Source organism: Cydia fagiglandana, chromosome 22 (assembly GCF_963556715.1).
Source record: "Cydia fagiglandana chromosome 22, ilCydFagi1.1, whole genome shotgun sequence".
Classification (NCBI taxonomy): Eukaryota; Metazoa; Arthropoda; class Insecta; order Lepidoptera; family Tortricidae; genus Cydia; species Cydia fagiglandana.
Window position 1 is genome coordinate 11,757,650 of NC_085953.1, and position 24,561 is coordinate 11,782,210.

Consider the following 24,561-nt stretch of genomic DNA (forward strand, 5'->3'; position numbering starts at 1 on the left):
GGCGTCGGCCGCCATTTTCTTGCGTAGGCAACGGACGGGGACCGTACAGTGCGGAGTGCGGCCATTAGCATAAGGACATTTCCGGTTCGCGGCAAACGTCAGTTTGGGACATTTAGGTTAGAATTATCTGTCAACGTCAAGTGTCGCCAATAGATTAATTAGGTTATCGTCAATATAAAATCCAACTTTAAGGTAAAGCCAAAGCCACCTAACTTGTAAACTGTTAGTCGAATAGTGTCACAAATTAGTGTCTTTCATTAATCGTAAAGTAAATTCACGTCATGTCGTTAAAGTCAATCAAGGTGCAGCTGCGCACCAAGTACCAAATGTTGACCGACTATGCTGGCACGGTCACATCACGACCTGACAGCATGGCCGCGTCGGTGGCGAAGCGGCACTTTGATCTTATTTATACTGAGTACGTCAAGGCCCACGAGTCACTGCTGGCCTACGAAGGTGAGCTCGAGGAGGAGGAACGACTTCAATACCAGGAGTGCTTCAGCGAGGTTAACCGGCTGCTGATCCAGCTAGACGAGGCGTCGGCTGGAGAGGCTGGCCAGTCACACACACCCCGTGGACAGGCAGGTAAAGTCAAATTGCCCTCTGTGCAGCTGCCCACCTTCAGTGGCAACCTGCCAGAGTGGCTCTCCTTCTATGATCTCTTTATGTCGTTAGTCAATAGTAGGGACATCTCCGACGCGGAGAAACATTACTATCTTCGGTCGTCGTTGCAAGGGGAGGCGCTGTCCATTATACAGCACCTTCCGATGGACGGACCCAACTACGCGGTAGCTTTACAGTTATTGCGGGCTCGGTATCAGAATAACAGGCTGCTGTTGGATACATTCATTAGCCGAATCATGAACCTGCCTTCAGTGGCGCACTGGAGTGCAGGGTCACGCTCAGCTTTCTATGACCCGCTCCGGGAGTCAGTCCAGGCGCTTGAGAAGCTCAAGCAGCCAATCACGGAGTGGTCATACTTATTGGTTTTTATAATTTTGCAGAAACTACCGAACAGAATCAAGACCTTATACGAGGAGAGGTACGGTGGCAATCCGGAGGTGTTGCCCACTCTCACGCAGCTACTGGCGCTGTTGGAGGAGCAGTGCCGGGTTCAGCAAGCGGTCTCGCCAGCAGCGGTGGAGCAACCAACTGCGCAGCGTGGTTCCGCACCTGCACGAGGAAGAGCGGGGCCGTCGGGTCAAGCTACCAGGAAACCGGGACCGCCAGCGAGGGTCTTCGCCATCGAACAAGAGACCAATCAGGTGTTGAGGCGTACGGCACCTGCTTCGGTCACGTGCTGATGGGGGCAACTTGGAATTACCCATCATCATTAACAACACCGACCGCCGGGACATCAGTAGAGGACTACGGCATCCATGCTACTCGGCTCGAGGACGTCCTAGAAAGGTTTTGGAGAGTGGAGCAGCCCCCCGAGGAGCGGCCGCAACACCCAGAACACCTCGAATGTGAAAGGTTGTATACCTCCACTACTCAACGTTTAGATAATGGCCAATTCATGGTGCGGTTGCCGCTGCGGGCAGACCGACCCAAGCTGGGCGAGTCTAGGGCTCTAGCCATGCGTAGACTGATTTCGTTGGAGGCCAGGCTGGCCAAAAATCCAGTATTTGCTGAAAAATATAAGGAATTCATGAGGGACTATGAGGCACTTGGTCATATGTCCAAATCAGACTTTAATTTCGAGAGCGAACACTATGTAATACCCCACCACGGAATTTTCAAAAAGGGATCCGAAAAGATCCGCGTCGTATATAACGCTGCAGCTAACTCAAGCACCGGAGTATCGCTCAATCAATGCCTTCACTCAGGCAAACCGCTTCAAAATGATATCACTCAAATATTGTTAAATTTCAGACGTCATCAAGTTGTCTTCACGACCGACATCAGAATGATGTTCCGGCAAACGTGGATACACCCCAGCGATAGGCGCTATCAGCTGATTCTGTGGCGCGAGGATCCGTCGCAGGATGTACAGGTATATGAGTTAAATACCAATCATATTTAGATTCAAACTGTTTTTACAATCACTGTTCACAGATGGATTACAGTGGGATGAGCCACTGTCCCATACTCAAGACCTTCAATGGAATGAACTCATTCAAGATCTACATCACTTGAGTCAGCTACAGATTCCGCGGTGCGTCACTCTGCCCGGTGCGGTGTCACACTCCCTCCACGGCTTTGGAGATGCGTCGGAGCTCGGCTACGGAGCCTGCGTGTACCTCCGGACTGAGGACGCGTCAGGGAATGTACTAGTACGGTTAGTGATAGCTAAGACTCGCGTAGCGTCAAGGAGAGTCAAACAAACCATTCCGAAGAGCGAGTTAAATGCAGCTCACCTGGTTTATAAGTTATTAAACCACGTCGCAGCGGCATACGAGGAATCAGTTCAGATTGACAGCATAAATGCTTGGTCAGATTCCAGAATTGTGCTATGTTGGTTGAACACAAAGCCTCATGTGCTACAGACTTTTGAAGGTAACCGTGTTCAAGATATTCAACAGTCAACCCGACCTATGACATGGAGGTATGTCAGATCGGAGTCGAACCCTGCCGATGTCGCATCGCGGGGGGCTACGGCGAAGGACCTCATCGGGTTTCATCTTTGGTGGAACCCAGAATGGTTAATGACGAATGAGTCACAGTGGCCGACGATGCCGGTCACCATGTCACCAGATTTACCCGGATTCAAACAGTTACATCACATTACGCCGGCCGAGAAGTCATGGGAGGAGTTTCTGTTATCACGAGTCAGTTCGTTCAACAAGCTTATCAATGTGACGTCATACGTATTGCGATTTTGTAAGAACGTTCGTTTGCCGAAAGCGCAACGGAACGTTCGCCCTACGCTAACGATCGACGAAAATCGTGAGGCAATGAACCACTGGATTAAGTACGTTCAACTGGATGCTTACAGAGATGAAATCGTGTTATTGAAAGGAGGCAAGATTGTTTGCAAGTCACTTCAAAAACTCAGCGTTTTCGTAGATGAGAATCACTTCATTCGCGTCGGAGGGCGACTGCGGCATTCATGCTTACGTTACGATGCTAAGCACCCATACCTTCTACCTAAAGACCATAAATGGACTCAAATGTTGATGCAGCATTATCACCGTACCTATTGTCACGCTTCAACGAGCGCACTCATCAATATACTCCGGCAACGTTACTGGATCCCGTCGGCGCGACGTGTGGTATCCCGCGTAATCAATAGCTGTATGTCGTGTTTCAGATTCAACGCTTCAACGCAGGCCCCGTTTATGGCAGATTTGCCAGCGGACCGAGTCACGGCGGCTCGTGCCTTTTCAGGAGTAGCAACCGATTTTGCCGGTCCCTACTGGGTCAAAAGTAGTCACCTCAGAAATGCTAAATCACTCAAAGCTTATCTGTGTGTTTTCGTATGTTTAGGAACGAAAGCCGTACATCTTGAACTCGTCTCGTCGCTGAGCACCGAGGCCTTCATTGCGGCGTTCACACGGTTTGTCAGTCGACGAGGGCTGCCCGCCTTAGTCAGGAGCGATCAAGGTACAAATTTCAAAGGTGCTAGCTCATACCTCAAGGAGGTTAGTCAGTTCTTACTTGACAACGAAATTGTCCTCCAGGAGGAATTTCGTCGCCAAGGTGTCCGCTGGGAGTTCAATCCTCCTGGTGTCCCTCACATGTCAGGCTTGGTAGAAGCCGCAGTCAAGAGTAGTAAGAACCTACTCAAGCGTGAGTTAGGGGACCGCATACTGACCTTCGAGGGTCTTTCAACCGTATTTACCAAAGTAGAATCGGTGCTTAACTCACGGCCTCTGGTTCCTTTATCCGAGGACCCATGTGACTTGGAAGTACTCACTCCGGGCCACTTTCTTATAGGGCAACCATTGCTATCGGTACCTGAGTACCCGTGGAAAGACACTAATGTAGCATGTTTATCACATTTCCAGTCTGTACAAAAGATTTCACAAAACTTTTGGGCTAAATGGCATATTACTTACCTTAATAATTTGCAAACCAGACTCAAATGGTACAATCATGTTCCTAACATGGCTTTAAATGATTTAGTATTAATCAAGGATGAAACTGCACCCCCTCTCCACTGGCGTAGAGGTAGAGTGATTCAATTATTTAAAGGTGCAGATGATATTGTACGATCAGTTAAATTAAAAACTCAGGGCGGCGACTTAATCCGGCCCGTTGTCAAATTGTGTAAATTACCAGTAGAGTGTACTTAACTGTATTAATTTATAAGTTATGTTTTGGTATTGTCACATGTTAACAACTTATGGTACCTACTGTTTAAATTGAATTTATTTATATCAAGATGACTCACTGATTTCTAATTGCAACTGTACTAGGTACTGTTTCTTTATAAGTATTTAGTTGGTTACTTGTTCTTTCATGTCACCACTTTGCTGTGGTCAATGTTTGATAGTGCTGTAAGTTAGACTAGCTAATCCATTGTGCTTCAAGGTATCAGCTCAACTCTGGCCTCCCCCCCGCAGGAATGTTTACGCCAAGTGCAAGCACCTTTCACATGTGCCGTGTGCAATAATCGTAGGCCAATTTCCTAGAGGCTCAAGCGTAACTTAAATGGTATGTCACTACATTCATTATGGTAAAACTTCATATCGATGGATTCTATTTCCCAGGACGATTCGGAGCGTTGTAGCGAACGCACGTAGGTTGCATTCCTGCCGGGTTTGAAGCTAGACTTGGCCGCAGCCATTGACCACGCCGCGTGTGTTTTCAGTATAGTTATTTTCTAAGAATAGTAGTTGTCGTGTCACGATTGTCACGCATCAGGCGTCAGTGTACGAACGAATAAGTGTAGATTAACGTAAAATATACGTGCATGTGAAACATTGAGTTTCTTTTCATCGCCACACCTACCCGAACCACCCAGGCCGGAGCGGCCAGGGTCCTCAGCGGCATCACAGCAGGCTTTGGAAGGCCTAGCTCCTACCGGACCACGCGAGGCGTCACACCGGAGCGGTGGAGGCGCTCCTCACCAGCAACGAGCACCAAAGGAAAGAGAAGTATCGGAACGCGACCACGGGAGTCCGGGCTAACCGCCTTGTGACGTAGACAGAAGTTTTAGTAATAATTATGGACGTTTCACTATTTCTGTAAAGTTTATTTATTTCTACAAACAGCTCAGTAATCCCGAATATAATTTCAACAAAAAGATAATAGAAATTGCAAGAACTAATAGAAATTACAAAAGTCAATTTGTTCATATTAGTTAACTCTCCTTGTCCCCGGATTAAGTTTATTTTTCTCTGAAATTTCTGAAAATCTGTGAAATTTTCTACTGTCTAGGTCTATCAACGGTTCATGAGATACAGCCTGGTGACAGACTGACAGACGGACCTTTTTGCCCTTCGGTGGTTTTTACCCTTCGGGTACGGAACCCTAAAAACGGTGTGGTCCATGAAAATGACACTTTCCAGTAAAAAATGAAGCCGGAAACTAGCAGCGACGTTAGTCCCATGGCAGGATTAATTCAGTCGTCTAACTAAATGAATACGAGGCTCCGTTAATATTCCCTTTGACCGGCGGGCGTGGTCCGCATGAGATATGAAATATTACTTGTACTTGGTGCGGAAATTTCATCAGGTTTACGTATACATAATATATTATTTAGCATTGGTAAAACATATATATATGGTATCTTTGAAGTGATATTACATTATGATTTTTTTGAAGTGAAAACGTCTTTAGCGCGCTGAGCACTTTGAGGTGGGGAACAAATTATAAACTCGATTCAGCGTAACGCGTAACGTAACGCTGACGTCATGTGTCACGGACAATGTTATTGACCAAAGAACTTTAGTCATAACCATACGTCGGACTCCAGCGGGCATTTTCGTGGCATGTCAGAATGATAGGTAAGGTTCGCAAATCAATCAATTCACTTTCGAGTATTTGTACTTAGTATAGTAGTGGTACCTAGTATTTATAATGTAACAAATAAAGCAAATCTTTCTATTGATTAGACGGCACTCTACCAACAAATATAAGTATAAACAACAGTCATAATAACGCATGTCAGCTATTTATTTGTTTTTTAAGTGGCCACTTCAGTGGGCTATCAATCATCACTTCAAAGAGTATTTACACATTAAAGATGAATAAATGATAACGGGTAACTAATTTAATTAACTATGTTACAAATACTAGGTACATTATAATACTCGTAAGTTAAGATTTTTTTGTAAACCTTACCTTGCCCTCAAACTGCCCCCTATAGTCCGACGTTTGGTCATAACGTTTCATAATCAGGTCAATTATTTAAAACTGGACTTTTAATATTAAGCAATAAAGCTCAATGTTCTAATCTTGTACGGGCTGAAATACGAGGATCTCACAGTTACATTCTAACTTTATATCACTCAAATATAATTCAATAAAGCTACATCTTGATGAGATCGCTAATAAAAGTGAACTCTAGTATTGGTGAATAAAACTCAAAATATCATGACCAAATATATTTAGATACGAGGTCTGCAAGGTAACTTTACAATTTCTATTCGAATTTTAAACAATTAACGCTACAAATTTAAGCTCACTGGCCAGCAATTTCGGAAGTAAAGTTTTTCAATAGAAAAGGAGGATGGATCAATTATACATAGTGCTGCAGACATTTTGGACAAGTCATTGAGTTTTCTTTTTTTTGAAAATTGTTCACATCTATCCAGGGCTATAACCTTTCGAGCAACACCGGGAATGGAGACAACATTTGTAATATGTCCCCTCTGTCGAAGCATAGGCACAAACTATACCTATGGCGCTGCGTGTTGTGAGTTGTGATTGTGACTCTTCCGCACACAAAGAGAGATCGAGGTGTGCAAGATTTGTCTGTGATGTGTGTAATTTTCTTTGTATTTGTGTCGTCATTACAGGTTGGATTTTGTATGTAGTGACACAGAATAAATAATAGTACTAGGTACAGAAGACTCACTGTCTACGTCACAAGGCGGTTAGCCCGGACTCCCGTGGTCGCGTTCCTATACTTCTCTTTCCTTTGGTGCTCGTTGCTGGTGAGGAGCGCCTCCACCGCTCCGGTGTGACGCCTCGCGTGGTCCGGTAGGAGCTAGGCCTTCCAAAGCCTGCTGTGATGCCGCTGAGGACCCTGGCCGTTCCGGCCTGGGTGGTTCGGGTAGGTGTGGCGATGAAAAGAAACTCAATGTTTCATATGCACGTATATTTTACGTTAATCTACACTTATTCGTTCGTACACTGACGCCTGATGCGTGACAATCGTGACACGACAACTACTATTCTTAGAAAATAACTATACTGAAAACACACGCGGCGTGGTCAATGGCTGCGGCCAAGTCTAGCTTCAAACCCGGCAGGAATGCAACCTACGTGCGTTCGCTACAACGCTCCGAATCGTCCTGGTCCGGAAATAGAATCCATCGATATGAAGTTTTACCATAATGAATGTAGTGACATACCATTTAAGTTACGCTTGAGCCTCTAGGAAATTGGCCTACGATTATTGCACACGGCACATGTGAAAGGTGCTTGCACTTGGCGTAAACATTCCTGCGGGGGGGAGGCCAGAGTTGAGCTGATACCTTGAAGCACAATGGATTAGCTAGTCTAACTTACAGCACTATCAAACATTGACCACAGCAAAGTGGTGACATGAAAGAACAAGTAACCAACTAAATACTTATAAAGAAACAGTACCTAGTACAGTTGCAATTAGAAATCAGTGAGTCATCTTGATATAAATAAATTCAATTTAAACAGTAGGTACCATAGGTTGTTAACATGTGACAATACCAAAACATAACTTATAAATTAATACAGTTAAGTACACTCTACTGGTAATTTACACAATTTGACAACGGGCCGGATTAAGTCGCCGCCCTGAGTTTTTAATTTAACTGATCGTACAATATCATCTGCACCTTTAAATAATTGAATCACTCTACCTCTACGCCAGTGGAGAGGGGGTGCAGTTTCATCCTTGATTAATACTAAATCATTTAAAGCCATGTTAGGAACATGATTGTACCATTTGAGTCTGGTTTGCAAATTATTAAGGTAAGTAATATGCCATTTAGCCCAAAAGTTTTGTGAAATCTTTTGTAAAGACTGGAAATGTGATAAACATGCTACATTAGTGTCTTTCCACGGGTACTCAGGTACCGATAGCAATGGTTGCCCTATAAGAAAGTGGCCCGGAGTGAGTACTTCCAAGTCACATGGGTCCTCGGATAAAGGAACCAGAGGCCGTGAGTTAAGCACCGATTCTACTTTGGTAAATACGGTTGAAAGACCCTCGAAGGTCAGTATGCGGTCCCCTAACTCACGCTTGAGTAGGTTCTTACTACTCTTGACTGCGGCTTCTACCAAGCCTGACATGTGAGGGGCACCAGGAGGATTGAACTCCCAGCGGACACCTTGGCGACGAAATTCCTCCTGGAGGACAATTTCGTTGTCAAGTAAGAACTGACTAACCTCCTTGAGGTATGAGCTAGCACCTTTGAAATTTGTACCTTGATCGCTCCTGACTAAGGCGGGCAGCCCTCGTCGACTGACAAACCGTGTGAACGCCGCAATGAAGGCCTCGGTGCTCAGCGACGAGACGAGTTCAAGATGTACGGCTTTCGTTCCTAAACATACGAAAACACACAGATAAGCTTTGAGTGATTTAGCATTTCTGAGGTGACTACTTTTGACCCAGTAGGGACCGGCAAAATCGGTTGCTACTCCTGAAAAGGCACGAGCCGCCGTGACTCGGTCCGCTGGCAAATCTGCCATAAACGGGGCCTGCGTTGAAGCGTTGAATCTGAAACACGACATACAGCTATTGATTACGCGGGATACCACACGTCGCGCCGACGGGATCCAGTAACGTTGCCGGAGTATATTGATGAGTGCGCTCGTTGAAGCGTGACAATAGGTACGGTGATAATGCTGCATCAACATTTGAGTCCATTTATGGTCTTTAGGTAGAAGGTATGGGTGCTTAGCATCGTAACGTAAGCATGAATGCCGCAGTCGCCCTCCGACGCGAATGAAGTGATTCTCATCTACGAAAACGCTGAGTTTTTGAAGTGACTTGCAAACAATCTTGCCTCCTTTCAATAACACGATTTCATCTCTGTAAGCATCCAGTTGAACGTACTTAATCCAGTGGTTCATTGCCTCACGATTTTCGTCGATCGTTAGCGTAGGGCGAACGTTCCGTTGCGCTTTCGGCAAACGAACGTTCTTACAAAATCGCAATACGTATGACGTCACATTGATAAGCTTGTTGAACGAACTGACTCGTGATAACAGAAACTCCTCCCATGACTTCTCGGCCGGCGTAATGTGATGTAACTGTTTGAATCCGGGTAAATCTGGTGACATGGTGACCGGCATCGTCGGCCACTGTGACTCATTCGTCATTAACCATTCTGGGTTCCACCAAAGATGAAACCCGATGAGGTCCTTCGCCGTAGCCCCCCGCGATGCGACATCGGCAGGGTTCGACTCCGATCTGACATACCTCCAGGTCATAGGTCGGGTTGACTGTTGAATATCTTGAACACGGTTACCTTCAAAAGTCTGTAGCACATGAGGCTTTGTGTTCAACCAACATAGCACAATTCTGGAATCTGACCAAGCATTTATGCTGTCAATCTGAACTGATTCCTCGTATGCCGCTGCGACGTGGTTTAATAACTTATAAACCAGGTGAGCTGCATTTAACTCGCTCTTCGGAATGGTTTGTTTGACTCTCCTTGACGCTACGCGAGTCTTAGCTATCACTAACCGTACTAGTACATTCCCTGACGCGTCCTCAGTCCGGAGGTACACGCAGGCTCCGTAGCCGAGCTCCGACGCATCTCCAAAGCCGTGGAGGGAGTGTGACACCGCACCGGGCAGAGTGACGCACCGCGGAATCTGTAGCTGACTCAAGTGATGTAGATCTTGAATGAGTTCATTCCATTGAAGGTCTTGAGTATGGGACAGTGGCTCATCCCACTGTAATCCATCTGTGAACAGTGATTGTAAAAACAGTTTGAATCTAAATATGATTGGTGCGCAATAGCCACACGGGTCATACAGTCTAGCTATGGTACTCAATATGCTACGTTTCGTCGTTGGTTGGCCCAACGGTATGTTGAGTTGATACGACATGGAATCTGACATGGGGTTCCACTGTATCCCTAATACCTTTATGAAACTCTTGTCGTCAGTGTCAAACTGACGAGGCATCTCACAATGCTCCTGCGGAAGATCCTGTAATAATTCTCTGCGGTTAGACGACCATTTGCGTAACTCATATCCAGCGCTCCGCATGAGTTCTATGAGTTCTGATTTGAGTTCTTGGGCCTCGGTGAGTGAATCAGCCCCAGTGAGGATGTCGTCAACATATACATCTCTGCGCATGATATGAGCAGCCGGTGAGTCTGGATGCTGGGCTTCCCAGTCATCAGCTAATCGAAGTAAGGTCCTTATCGCGATGAAAGGACTGGAGCGTAGTCCGTATGTATTGGTATTTAACTCATATACCTGTACATCCTGCGACGGATCCTCGCGCCACAGAATCAGCTGATAGCGCCTATCGCTGGGGTGTATCCACGTTTGCCGGAACATCATTCTGATGTCGGTCGTGAAGACAACTTGATGACGTCTGAAATTTAACAATATTTGAGTGATATCATTTTGAAGCGGTTTGCCTGAGTGAAGGCATTGATTGAGCGATACTCCGGTGCTTGAGTTAGCTGCAGCGTTATATACGACGCGGATCTTTTCGGATCCCTTTTTGAAAATTCCGTGGTGGGGTATTACATAGTGTTCGCTCTCGAAATTAAAGTCTGATTTGGACATATGACCAAGTGCCTCATAGTCCCTCATGAATTCCTTATATTTTTCAGCAAATACTGGATTTTTGGCCAGCCTGGCCTCCAACGAAATCAGTCTACGCATGGCTAGAGCCCTAGACTCGCCCAGCTTGGGTCGGTCTGCCCGCAGCGGCAACCGCACCATGAATTGGCCATTATCTAAACGTTGAGTAGTGGAGGTATACAACCTTTCACATTCGAGGTGTTCTGGGTGTTGCGGCCGCTCCTCGGGGGGCTGCTCCACTCTCCAAAACCTTTCTAGGACGTCCTCGAGCCGAGTAGCATGGATGCCGTAGTCCTCTACTGATGTCCCGGCGGTCGGTGTTGTTAATGATGATGGGTAATTCCAAGTTGCCCCCATCAGCACGTGACCGAAGCAGGTGCCGTACGCCTCAACACCTGGAATGTTAGTGAGTATCTTTGAACCAGTGTATATATAATTGAGCACATCCGTTCCTAGAATGATGTCCACATCCTGCGATTTATCCAAGGCAGGGTCAGCTAATTCAAGTTTTGATGAATCCAAATGAGTCCTGATCTCAGTATCATAATAAGGTATGTTTCCCGTAACCCTGTACATGACTGTAGCTACTACACTGATGATAGGCACTGTTTTCCCGCGTGGTTTGAATACAAGCTTAGCAATCGTGCCTGGCACATTTACCTTTATGTCACCTACTCCAAAAATATTATTCCCAGTAAACTGTTGGTGTACTTTGAATCTTTCTACAAATGATTTCTTCACTACGGAGCACCCCGCTCCCGAGTCAAGCAAAGCCCTAGCTTTAACATAAGACCCATTGCCTGATCTGACCATGATCACAGCTGTAGGAGAGACACGAATTGGCGCCATTCGTAGTCTTTCCTCCGGTGCACCAACAGTGGCCTGATCTCATTGTTCAGGCTCAGGACTGCTCCGAGTCCCGAAGCGCAATGAGTGGAATGACTGCTGCGCCGCTTGAACACGCGCGCCTACCTTAGCCCTCGGTATATGACCGGTGGGAATCAGCTGAGCCGGCTGAAGCGCACTATGAGGTGACCCTGTCTCCCTCCTTTGGGGTTGGTCTGGTACTGACGGCTTGGGAGACTGCGGCTTCGCAGCCCTCGGCGGAGATGTAGTCCGTCGCTGGGGAGACGGCCACCGCTCCGGCAGCGTGACTGCTCTCGACGTGCTTGGCGTGGCAAGCGGCATGACCCTTACCCGATGGACAGCTGCTTCAACTGCCATGGGTGGGGCTCTCCCCGCTGCACCACCATCGCACAGCAGTGAGTTGTGTGCGGACGACTCACACTGTGCGCACCAGTTGCGCTGCATGCACTCGCGTGCATAGTGACTGCGCAGGCATCTGAAGCATGCGCCTGACTTCCTAGCCCAGGTCTTCCGCTCCGAAATCGCCAGGTTAAGGAACTTCGGGCATTTGTACAAGCTGTGCTGGTCACTCGAGCAGTATGAGCAAAGAACAGGGGGTGAATTCACCTGATTGGTCTCTTGTTCGATGGCGAAGACCCTCGCTGGCGGTCCCGGTTTCCTGGTAGCTTGACCCGACGGCCCCGCTCTTCCTCGTGCAGGTGCGGAACCACGCTGCGCAGTTGGTTGCTCCACCGCTGCTGGCGAGACCGCTTGCTGAACCCGGCACTGCTCCTCCAACAGCGCCAGTAGCTGCGTGAGAGTGGGCAACACCTCCGGATTGCCACCGTACCTCTCCTCGTATAAGGTCTTGATTCTGTTCGGTAGTTTCTGCAAAATTATAAAAACCAATAAGTATGACCACTCCGTGATTGGCTGCTTGAGCTTCTCAAGCGCCTGGACTGACTCCCGGAGCGGGTCATAGAAAGCTGAGCGTGACCCTGCACTCCAGTGCGCCACTGAAGGCAGGTTCATGATTCGGCTAATGAATGTATCCAACAGCAGCCTGTTATTCTGATACCGAGCCCGCAATAACTGTAAAGCTACCGCGTAGTTGGGTCCGTCCATCGGAAGGTGCTGTATAATGGACAGCGCCTCCCCTTGCAACGACGACCGAAGATAGTAATGTTTCTCCGCGTCGGAGATGTCCCTACTATTGACTAACGACATAAAGAGATCATAGAAGGAGAGCCACTCTGGCAGGTTGCCACTGAAGGTGGGCAGCTGCACAGAGGGCAATTTGACTTTACCTGCCTGTCCACGGGGTGTGTGTGACTGGCCAGCCTCTCCAGCCGACGCCTCGTCTAGCTGGATCAGCAGCCGGTTAACCTCGCTGAAGCACTCCTGGTATTGAAGTCGTTCCTCCTCCTCGAGCTCACCTTCGTAGGCCAGCAGTGACTCGTGGGCCTTGACGTACTCAGTATAAATAAGATCAAAGTGCCGCTTCGCCACCGACGCGGCCATGCTGTCAGGTCGTGATGTGACCGTGCCAGCATAGTCGGTCAACATTTGGTACTTGGTGCGCAGCTGCACCTTGATTGACTTTAACGACATGACGTGAATTTACTTTACGATTAATGAAAGACACTAATTTGTGACACTATTCGACTAACAGTTTACAAGTTAGGTGGCTTTGGCTTTACCTTAAAGTTGGATTTTATATTGACGATAACCTAATTAATCTATTGGCGACACTTGACGTTGACAGATAATTCTAACCTAAATGTCCCAAACTGACGTTTGCCGCGAACCGGAAATGTCCTTATGCTAAAGATGGCCGCACTCCGCACTGTACGGTCCCCGTCCGTTGCCTACGCAAGAAAATGGCGGCCGACGCCTTCCCTTTTATTACGATTTGATTTGATTTTTTCGCACTATGCCCAACCGCACCGGGCTCCGTTTCCACTGAATTTAACGGCAAAAATGAATAATGCTGACACGATGAGTACTTGAAGCGATGATTACGCTACCAATGCGATGTACCGCTGCGGTGCTCGCGTTGATGACGATGGCTTTCAATAATATCGTGCTGTAATTCCTCCCCTCTGATGGGAACACCAAAAATGTCTACGTCACAAGGCGGTTAGCCCGGACTCCCGTGGTCGCGTTCCTATACTTCTCTTTCCTTTGGTGCTCGTTGCTGGTGAGGAGCGCCTCCACCGCTCCGGTGTGACGCCTCGCGTGGTCCGGTAGGAGCTAGGCCTTCCAAAGCCTGCTGTGATGCCGCTGAGGACCCTGGCCGTTCCGGCCTGGGTGGTTCGGGTAGGTGTGGCGATGAAAAGAAACTCAATGTTTCATATGCACGTATATTTTACGTTAATCTACACTTATTCGTTCGTACACTGACGCCTGATGCGTGACAATCGTGACACGACAACTACTATTCTTAGAAAATAACTATACTGAAAACACACGCGGCGTGGTCAATGGCTGCGGCCAAGTCTAGCTTCAAACCCGGCAGGAATGCAACCTACGTGCGTTCGCTACAACGCTCCGAATCGTCCTGGTCCGGAAATAGAATCCATCGATATGAAGTTTTACCATAATGAATGTAGTGACATACCATTTAAGTTACGCTTGAGCCTCTAGGAAATTGGCCTACGATTATTGCACACGGCACATGTGAAAGGTGCTTGCACTTGGCGTAAACACTCACTCTCTAACAAAACGCGTCTGTTACGATCAGCACAGATATGGCCGCTAGGTGGCGACAGCGCCACGCGCGGCTTATGGCTTTCCCCAAAATTGGGGTGGAACGGATGTACTTTTAGCTAGCTACCTGTAGCAAAGCGACGAAATCGCGGAGTGAGCCACGCCTGGTAGTGAGAAGTGCGACTGTGTGCACGTTTCCCCCCGCAAAAAATAGCAGAATGATTTGAATGGTAAGATATCGCTTGGGCTCCTCCCTTCCGACATGTCGGAAGACGGCGTTGCTCGAAGCTATGAGCAGGTCGAAGTTCATTCGTCCATTTGCCTCTATCAGTCGAATATTCAAAAGCGATAGACAGATTCGAAAATTGATGTCGAATCTCGATTTTCGACGGTGCCTTCCAGTTGTATCAATCGAATGCCTAAGTTAGGGTAGTGTTACCGGCACCCAGTAATACTGGGATGTACAATTGCCATCAGATATATCGGAACGGCCGAGGTGCTCAAAAATATCTGAACACGCACTCTACAGGGCGTCCCACGGCTATGCCACATGGAGGGAAAGTACCCTAAATATTGTAGATGGAACATTTTACTGAAAGAAGACATTATTTTAATTTAAAAAACAATTTAAACTGCATACATAGATTTTTAAATAATTACATGGTTGAACCGGGAATCGAACCCGCCACACGAGAAAAAAAATCATCTGTAGCTTTATCATACCGATCGAAAGGCTTGATCATAAGGATTATTTTTTGCTAAAGAACATAGTGTCAGAAACAAAAGGAAGACCATGAATTTTAACATTTGATGTGAAATTTAGCGAAATAATCAAAAGAGTGCGGCTTTGTATTCAACAGAATGAGACTACATTTTGAGCATTTGATAAATTAAATTGATTAATTTTGAATTAAAAATGTTAAAATTCATGGGCTTCCTTTTATTTCCGACACTATGTTATTTAGCAAAAAATAATCCTTACGATCAAGCCTTTCGATCGGTATGATAAAGCTACAGGGTGATTTTTTTTCTCGTGCGGCGGGTTCGATTCCCGGTTCAACCATGTAATTATTTAAAAATCTATGAATGCAGTTTAAATTGTTTTTTAAATTAAAATAATGTCTTCTTTCAGTAAAATGTTCCATCTACAATATTTAGGGTACTTTCCCTCCATGTGGCATAGCCGTGGGACGCCCTGTATAGCGCCTTGGCAATAGAAGCGTGGTGAATGTACCGAATTGTTGACAGCTGTTTCAATATTAACTTTTGAGGACAACAAATTAGAACTAAGTACAATCACCCGCAATAATATATTACTCTTCGAAGGCTGCAAAAATATGTGATACGCTCTTACGGCTCTATTAATAAGATCGTGTCAGATATTTTTGCGGCCTTCGTTGTGTAACATATTATTGCAGGTGACTGTACATGTATTAAGTTGATTGTTATCCTGAGTTTACAAAACAAAAATAACTACGACAAGAAAGCAATAAACGATCATGTTACAAGGTAAACACAGACATGTTTGTTTCTAGTCTTGAAATGAGAACCTTTATTTGAACACCTGGAGAAATATAGCCATTTCTTTCCTACAGAAACTCGGAAGGAAATGGATTTATTTATTTCACATTACACTTACAGTGAAAAATATTGTTCTTAAGTTGTAACGAGTAGGGGCCCATTTCTCGAACGGTATTAGACTAATATTAGTCCAAGAACTTTCAAATCTTAGAAGTTACCATGGCAAGACACTAATAAAATTAGTCTAATATCGTTCGAGAAATGGGCCCAACGAATACACTCTTAGACAGTAGAAAAATAATATACTCATCCCTTTTCTTGGGGTGTGTGTAATTTGCGAAACTGTAATACCTGCAGTTACCCTGAATATTATGCATCTTCCTTTTTAATGAGTTTTATTTTGTTAGAGTTAATATCTGGGAAGTTTTGCTCAGGAAACATAAGAACTCAAAAACCGGGCAAGTGCGAGTCGGACTCGCGCACGAAGGGTTCCGTACCATAATGCAAAAAAAAAAAACAAAAAAAAGCAAAAAAAAAAAACGGTCACCCATCCAAGTACTGACCACTCCCGACGTTGCTTAACTTTGGTCAAAAATCACGTTTGTTGTATGGGAGCCCCATTTAAATCTTTATTTTATTCTGTTTTTAGTATTTGTTGTTATAGCGGCAACAGAAATACATCATCTGTGAAAATTTCAACTGTCTAGCTATCACGGTTCGTGAGATACAGCCTGGTGACAGACGGACGGACGGACGGACGGACGGGCGGACGGACGGACGGACGGACAGTGAAGTCTTAGTAATAGGGTCCCGTTTTACCCTTTGGGTACGGAACCCTAAAAATGCGCGTTCTCCCCTTGCTCTTGATTATATTATTACAGGTGAATGTACTCGACATTGTCGTAAGTACAATAGTCATTACCCTCATTGTTTTGTATTGAAATGTAACACTTAATTTAACTTAAGTAATTAATTACATTACGTAACTGCCTAAATAATACAATTTGGGCGGATTTGTAGGCGTATAATTGTAACGTTGGCGGTGGTAATAGGAACGATTAAAAGGTTATAGTTATTATTATCATTTATTTTTAACTTTGTTTTAAATGGATTATACTGTATAGGTGTAAATAACTTTTTTAGTGTGAGTTAAGGTTAATACGACTTTCCTGTGGACCTGGACGTCATGGAATCAACGGGATTTGACGCCTAATTCTCGTACTTTATCTGTCTTGGCATGAAAAACCTTCTACTTTTTAATTTGTATGATAAAAGTCTTAGAATAATGTAGCCAAATTGTTTTTTTTGCAGGTAAGCCATTGCTGAATGACACCTTACCTACTGACATGGTATGCAATTTCGTGTATGTAGGTAAGTTACAGTTTGTTTATCTAGGTATGCCAAAGATAATTAATTGTAACAGAGAGGTAAAGTCGAAGAAATAAACGTGCTCCTTAGTATGACATCCAAAACAGATGGCGCTGTGTGTGTGTGTGTGTGTGTGTGTGTGTGTGTGTGTGTGTGTGTGTGGTGTGTGTGTGTGTTTTGCGGTCACTGAATTGTCAAACGTCAACTTTTGACAATCAGAGTTACCGCAAAATGTATGCTGTACAGCGCCATCTCGTTTACCTGTCAAATTTGAAGCACGAAATTGTCTTAGAATTTACGCATCTTACTCAATCAATGTATCTTTGCCCTTATAGTCTGTGTCTCTAGGTATTTAAATAAAAGTAAACAAACAATTTGTACATTTTCGGGTAGTTATAACATTTACTGGCTAACCGACTAATCACAAAACCGCTTGGAAATGTCACTGAACGACCTGACTTTAACCAACATTATTTGATCGTGTAATGTTTTCATCTACCCTCAACTGGCTTAAGGAGCCATTTGGGGGTAGATTGTGTTTCCTTTTATTTAAATACCTATAAAGATACAGAGTATAGTTAGGTTTCACCTTAGTTACTAGATTACAAGGTATTATTGTATGTTTCCTAAATGTAAACAAACGATATCTAAACAGGAACGTAAACAATTCCTAATTTAATTTACAAGTTTATGTTGACTTAGCGGGTCGGTAATTAATTTTAAAGTTTACAGCTCTCGCGGATCATGGTAGTCAAACATGAAACTATATTGTGTTTACTAAACATGTATTGTATGACGAAACTACGACGAAACTAAATTTTAAACAAAGAGATGTTAATTGTGAATAGAGCAAAATTATAAAAAGTAGGCATTTTTAACGGTTCCTCAGTATTAGAGTTTAAGCACGCCCAAGGCTAACCTTTTTTCTCTCTCTTTTTATCCTGTCATTTCAGTTTAAAGAAATTACAGAGATTAGCAAGGAAAAGAAAAAAAAATGGCGAATACCACCATCTTTTTAACGTTGATTACGAATCCAGCGAAAATAGTACGTGGAATTCGCGGCATCCAAAGACCGCTTTTGACCGAACGAAATTGAATTAGTCGTTCCCATTCGTTCATTCAATGAATGAATGGACTGAATGCATGAACGAGTTACGAACGATTGGAATCACATTTTAGGTAAAGGATTTATTATTTGACTCTCAGTTACAATTTATTTAAATATGAAATCCACTGACAATTTATTTTATTTTAAATTAGATAGGTATTAGGTACTATTATTATGTACATAAAAATATTTGTCAAATCTATTATTACAATTTGGGTCAAAATACCATGTCTGGGGGTCTATATAGCCGAGATGACAATCGTTGATAGAAACTCCAAATACTCCAATAGAAAATAATGGAAGTAATCGCGTGACTATTTGTAGCATCTGCATGTGATCCCGATGCATGGTTGCTCTTCGTTTGGCGTTTATTGATGTACGACTGTCACCTTAGCTAGGCCCCCAGAATATAATTAAAAAGAGACGGGTAGCCATCTCACGCTCGTGATAGGTACTATCGCGGCGCACTTATGCTAAGCGTAACGAGGTCTACCTAAACTACTGTATACTATTGTATACTTATGCATTTAAAATAAAACCTAATCATTTTATTTAAAATAAACAATATACAACTTATTTTAGTCTATGACATTTCCCGCGCAACACCAATCTTCCAAGAATCAATTACCACAGATAAAATACGTCTCGAGCAACGCTGCCAACCTAATAAAGTAATAACACGGTGTCAAACGCGCTAATGAACTTCTCAAAGTTGGTAGTACGCGGTGCGCGTATTTAATATGTGTCAGTGTGTCGCGGTAGTTAATTAGTATTTATGCTTATGCATTTATTCTGTTTTAATTCGTTGTATCGGACTATATAAGGCGTCTTGGTATTTACCTAATGGTTCTTTAACTAGAGATTGCAGTGATTTGGTATAATAAAGATGCAAGCAGGAAAAATACCTACGAAAACTTGTTCTAAACAGTGACGCAAAGGTTACATATTTCAGCCTTCTTTTTTTTTATGTAATAGTCAGCAAACGAGCAGACGAGCCGCCTGATGGGAAGCGGTCATCGTCGCCCATGGACATAAGCAACACCAGCAAGCAACTGCTTCTTATTTAACTGTGGAAATTTAGTTGTCAAACTTTACTTAAAAGATGCGTATTTCACAATATTATAAGGCAAGATCGAAGGTAGAAGAGGAAAACCACACCAAATGTCATGTCTTACAGGGACCTAAAGAACCTGGCCGAGGACCGCGAACACTGGCGCATTCTTCACCAACAAGAGCCATGCTCTTAAATTATGATGACGTATTTCACAAGCACGATGTTTTATTAGGGTTCCTTAGCCAAAGGGTAACAACGGGACCTATTACTAAGACTCAGCTGTCCGTTCGTCTTTTTTTTTTATTATTATGAATGGGCTTACTCATGGCCACAGACTAGCCGAGGCGTAGACGTGGCCTACGATGGAGCGAGCTCGCCCAGAAGGTGCCTGTTCACTCTTGATTTGAAGGTTGCCGGGTTATAAGAACACGGAAATATAGACGCCGGCAAGGAATTCCATTCCTTGGCAGTGCGCATAAGGAATGGGTGCGCTTGGCAGTGGTCTGTCTGTCACCAGGCTGTAACTCAAAAACCGTGATAGCTAGACAGTTCAAATTTTCACAGATGATGTATTTCTGTTGCCGCTATAACAACAACTACTAAACACAGAATAAATTAAATGTTTAAGGCCCAATTGCACCATCCCACTAAACTGGGGTTAAGTGGTTAAACCTAATTATTATTTATTTATTTATCAAAAACTTACACATAAGTTAACAGTATAGCACCAAAGCACTTATGCGGTATATACATTTAAGATTCAAAATTGGATAATAACCTATAATGGTAAATTGTACTGGTAATCATGGTAACTCCAGGTATAACTGGTTATCCCCGGGTTAGTAGAATGGTGCAAGTGGGCCTATGTTGAGCTCTCATACAACAATTTTTTTTATTTTTTTTTTACGACAAACGTAATTTTTTTTACCGTATTTTGCGTAACGGTACGGAACCCTTCGTGCGCGAGTTCAACTCGCACTTTGCCAGCTTTTTATAGTACCTAACTTGAAAGTTTATTTCGAAATCAGCTAAATAAATCTTAGAAAGAGCCCGTTCCAAGTTGACGTTAAACATGGTGTGAGACTTTTATAGCGCCAACTCTTTTATGGTGTCGTTGTTGATGTCACCTCGTTTCGTACTATTTTGGGCATCTAACAATAGGGTTTAATTGTAATGTAGGTGCTGGCCACGAGGTCGGAGCCATTGAGCTGTGTATAATGGGCAAATATATAGTAAACACCCCTATAATGGACGAGGCACCAATAAAAAGAGTTAAACCACAAATCCTGTAAATTTAACATGAGTATTAAACACGGGCAACTTTTTACTATAATCGAGTCATAGATCTGCTTAAAATCGACGTTTTATTGAATTATGTTTGTTTTAAAAGAAATATCGCAATTTGTTCTATTCATGCCTGGCCCCTATTTCACCAACGTGACAGGTGCGACAATTCGACAAGTCTCATTGTTGCTGACGTCACAGGCATCCATGGGCTACGGTTATCGCTTACCATCGGGCGGGCCGTATTCCTGTTTGTCACCATCATTGTATTATTTTAAAAAACTTTATTATATCGGCAAAAAACAGGTATTTCTCTTGTGATGTTTATGATGATAATGATGACAATTGTCACAAGATTTCAAAGAACTTTCGGTAATTCTTGACAGCAAATGAGTTCTGTGTCGGAATTTCGTGACAATTGTCGTATTTCTTGTGACAATTGTCATTAGCTTCGTAAAATAACTACTTATTTACTGGCGATATAGTGGAGTTTTGTTTTATTAACATGATGGTGGCAAACAACCACACCGCCCGTCTGATGGTAAGCGGTTACCGTAGCCTATGGAGGTCTGTGACGTCAGTAACAGTGATATCGACAAATGCGACATTTGTCACGTTGGTGAAATAGGGCCCTGGTCTTCGTCCTTCACAAACTCCCCAAAAATGGCTCAATCAGAATAACTTTCACTTTCGGAAGTTAAAATATTATCATAAATTGTCGTTGATCTATTTTATGGGCTGACTTCTTACTCCTAATGGTGTGGATCGTGACATTAATAAAACGCGTTGCAAAACTCTAAAACTTAACTCATTACCATATATTTTATATTCAATGCGTTTTTCTGCAAAATTAATCGTTAAAAATCGTTGATGTATATGTAAGTTGTTAGTTTAAATTTGATATTTGTAGTGGCTTTTTCATCAGTCACCCAAAACAACAACCTCCCGTCGAACGTCCACCATACAAAAAATTGATGCAAAGCAATTTGATCCATATTGATCTGTAGTAACACAAGTCGCTACGACCCAAATTGAGTTAACATCACACGTGTCTTGCTAGGGCGCTTCACGGGTTAAATGTAAAATATAAAATAACATCGAGACTTGAAAGTTGAAAACGACAATCATTCTATTTTAAATTATCTTCTGACTTTGACAATCAGTAGCCAAATGTAGGTAATTTCTGTTTAAAAATAAATAATAAATAAAAAGTCTATCTAGTAATAATAAATAACCCTAGGTTAGGTTTTTTATAATGTGTTTATACTTATTTTTTGTTGTTTTTTATGTGTTTTTGTATTTTACTTTTATATTCATGTTATAAATGACCTAGCCTAAGAAGAAAAATAAATAAATGGAATAAATTAAAAACTTTCTGAAATACGCCGGTCTACTTATTTACCCTTTAAAGATTTTATCACGTCGATGGAAAGTCGTATCAAATATAATTACTAAAAGTAATTTAAAAAACCCGTAGTATTACTTTTGGTTCCTATTTTGAGTGCGACATTTGGGATGACTTGGCATTTATATTACAATAGCGGTAAATAAAGTAAGCAAACAAGCTCATTTTATACATCTGTCGGTCTAGCATGAGTTGCGTTCTCGCGCGCGACTCCATACATCAAGCGCGTCTTCAAGTATGGACTCGCGCGCGAGAACTCAACTTATGCTAGAAAATATGAAACCGATTTACTGTCGCATAATCAAATAGCCACGTAATTGGATCACTTCTGTACCAACAGACTAGTCCACTTTTAATTTAATACACAATTAATTTGAACAACATCGCCGACAATTCATTATGAGACTTAATACTTCTGTTCAAAGAGAATTCAATATGGCGGCGTAATGGCGGGAAATAGAAGAAAAATAAAAAGGAGAGACAGTTTAATTACTGGATGGAAACGTGTTAGGAACTTTGTTTTAAGTTTTTTTATAAGGGTTTTCTTTAATGTTGCCAGTATTTTAAGCATCCGTCTAATGATCTGCTTTCTAGACTAACATAATTTTATATTCGCAAATAATGTGCTTATTAATACTGAAGAAGATGTATTATATTACTCGAAGAATCATATTTTTTGCTGAACGTATTTATAATTCGTTGACGTAACTCGATACTTGTTAGAAGAGTTTTGCATTTGTGTAACGAAAATCATATTGACGTCTTGTTAAAAAAAGTACGCAAAAGTTAAAGGAATAATGACACGTGTATGATGCCCTTTGAAACTCCCGAAAGAGGCAAATAATGAAAAAAAAAATGGAATGAAAACATAAAATTGAAAAAGAAGTTGAAATAAATGTATGTACGATCAAGGAATTTAATCCAGTACCATTTCGTACTTTGGAGGCCAAGACACACTTTGGGTCGCTGCGCCAGAGGAGTAAGTAAGTATTTCGTACTTTGTCACTGTGACAAGGTACGAAATGATACCAAAATTAAATTCTTCGATTGTACAATACAAAAAAATCGTATTCATAACCATCATCACGATCTCGCATAAAAATATTGTCACCAAGCCCTTCCCTGTCACTTCTTCTTCCTCGCGTTATCCCGGCATTTTGCCACGGCTTACATAGGAGCCTGGGGTCCGCTTGGCAACTAATCCCATGATTTGCCGTAGGCCTAGTGCCTTACGAAAGCGACTGCCATCTGACCTTCCAACCTAGAGGGGAAACTAGGCCTTATCGGGATTAGTCCGGTTTCCTCACGATGTTTTCCTTCATCGAAAAGCGACTAGTAAATTCAAATGATATTTCGTACATAAGTTCCGAAAAACTCATTGGTACGAGCCGGGGTTTGAACCGGCGACCTCCGGATTGCAAGTCGCACGCTCTTACCGCTAGGCCACCAGCGCTTCCCTTCCCTGTAACACATTTAAAAAAAAACAAGCTCTATGGAACCCGATCACTCTTTCTTACCTGGCGAGGTCCTTACCGGATTAATAATCGTGGGAGACGCCCGATTGCTGGATTACATTCAACACTTCGCCTTAAGCCTACTTAAGCCTATTACCAATAATCTTGCGTTCTTTTCTGCAATTAGTAGGTAGGGTGTTTAATTTCCAACATTTTTTGTACATCTGAGAGATAAAGGACGAAATTTATAAAAAGTAGGCGGGGTATCTCTTTTGATTATCTTCGCCGTCATTAGCGATATTTTTTCCGAAAATTTTCCATTCAGTTACCTTTTTAGGGTTCCGTACCCAAAGGGTAAAACGGGACCCTATTACTAAGACTTCGCTGTCCGTCCGTCCGTCCGTCCGTCCGTCCGTCCGTCCGTCCGTCCGTCCGTCCGTCTGTCACCAGGCTGTATCTCACGAACCGTGATAGCTAGACCATTGAAATTTTCACAGATTATGTATTTCTGTTGCCGCTATAACAACAAATACTAAAAACAGAATAAAATAAAGATTTAAATGGGGCTCCCATACAACAAACGTGATTTTTGACTAAAGTTAAGCAACGTCGGGCGGGGTCAGTATTTGGATGGGTGACCGTTTTTTTTTTGTTTTTTTTTTGTTTTTTTTTTTTTTTGCATTGTGGTGCGGAACCCTTCGTGCGCGAGTCCGACTCGCACTTGCCCGGTTTTTTTTAAACTATGTATGACGGTAACAGAACGGAGGGAACGAGAAATGTATGGAATATTTGAGAACCTTTCTTCACCTACTAAAATCAAAAAAGCTCGAGATTCTGAGTAAAAATAAAAATGACACATACTCGTTAATCTAAATAAATACAAGCAAAATCAACTTTACACGGTTTTAGGGGCAAGTAATTTCTGGAGAAACCCACAGTTAAAAACCGC

General features: G+C 43.2%; 2 protein-coding genes across 3 annotated transcripts in view; one reads left to right on the forward strand and one right to left on the reverse strand.

Moving 5' to 3' along the window:
* Nucleotides 1-24,561, forward strand: part of LOC134675410 (calsyntenin-1) — a 372,645-nt gene that overhangs the window by 27,736 nt on the left and 320,348 nt on the right. The gene's annotated exons all lie outside the window — the stretch shown is intronic.
* On the reverse strand, nt 9,905-11,712 carry LOC134675523 (uncharacterized). Its single transcript, XM_063533787.1, has 2 exons — nt 10,528-11,712; nt 9,905-10,007 (listed from the first exon to the last, which is right to left on the reverse strand). The coding sequence occupies exons 1-2, from the start codon at nt 11,710-11,712 to the stop codon at nt 9,927-9,929; spliced, it is 1,266 nt and encodes a 421-aa protein (XP_063389857.1). The 3' UTR covers nt 9,905-9,926.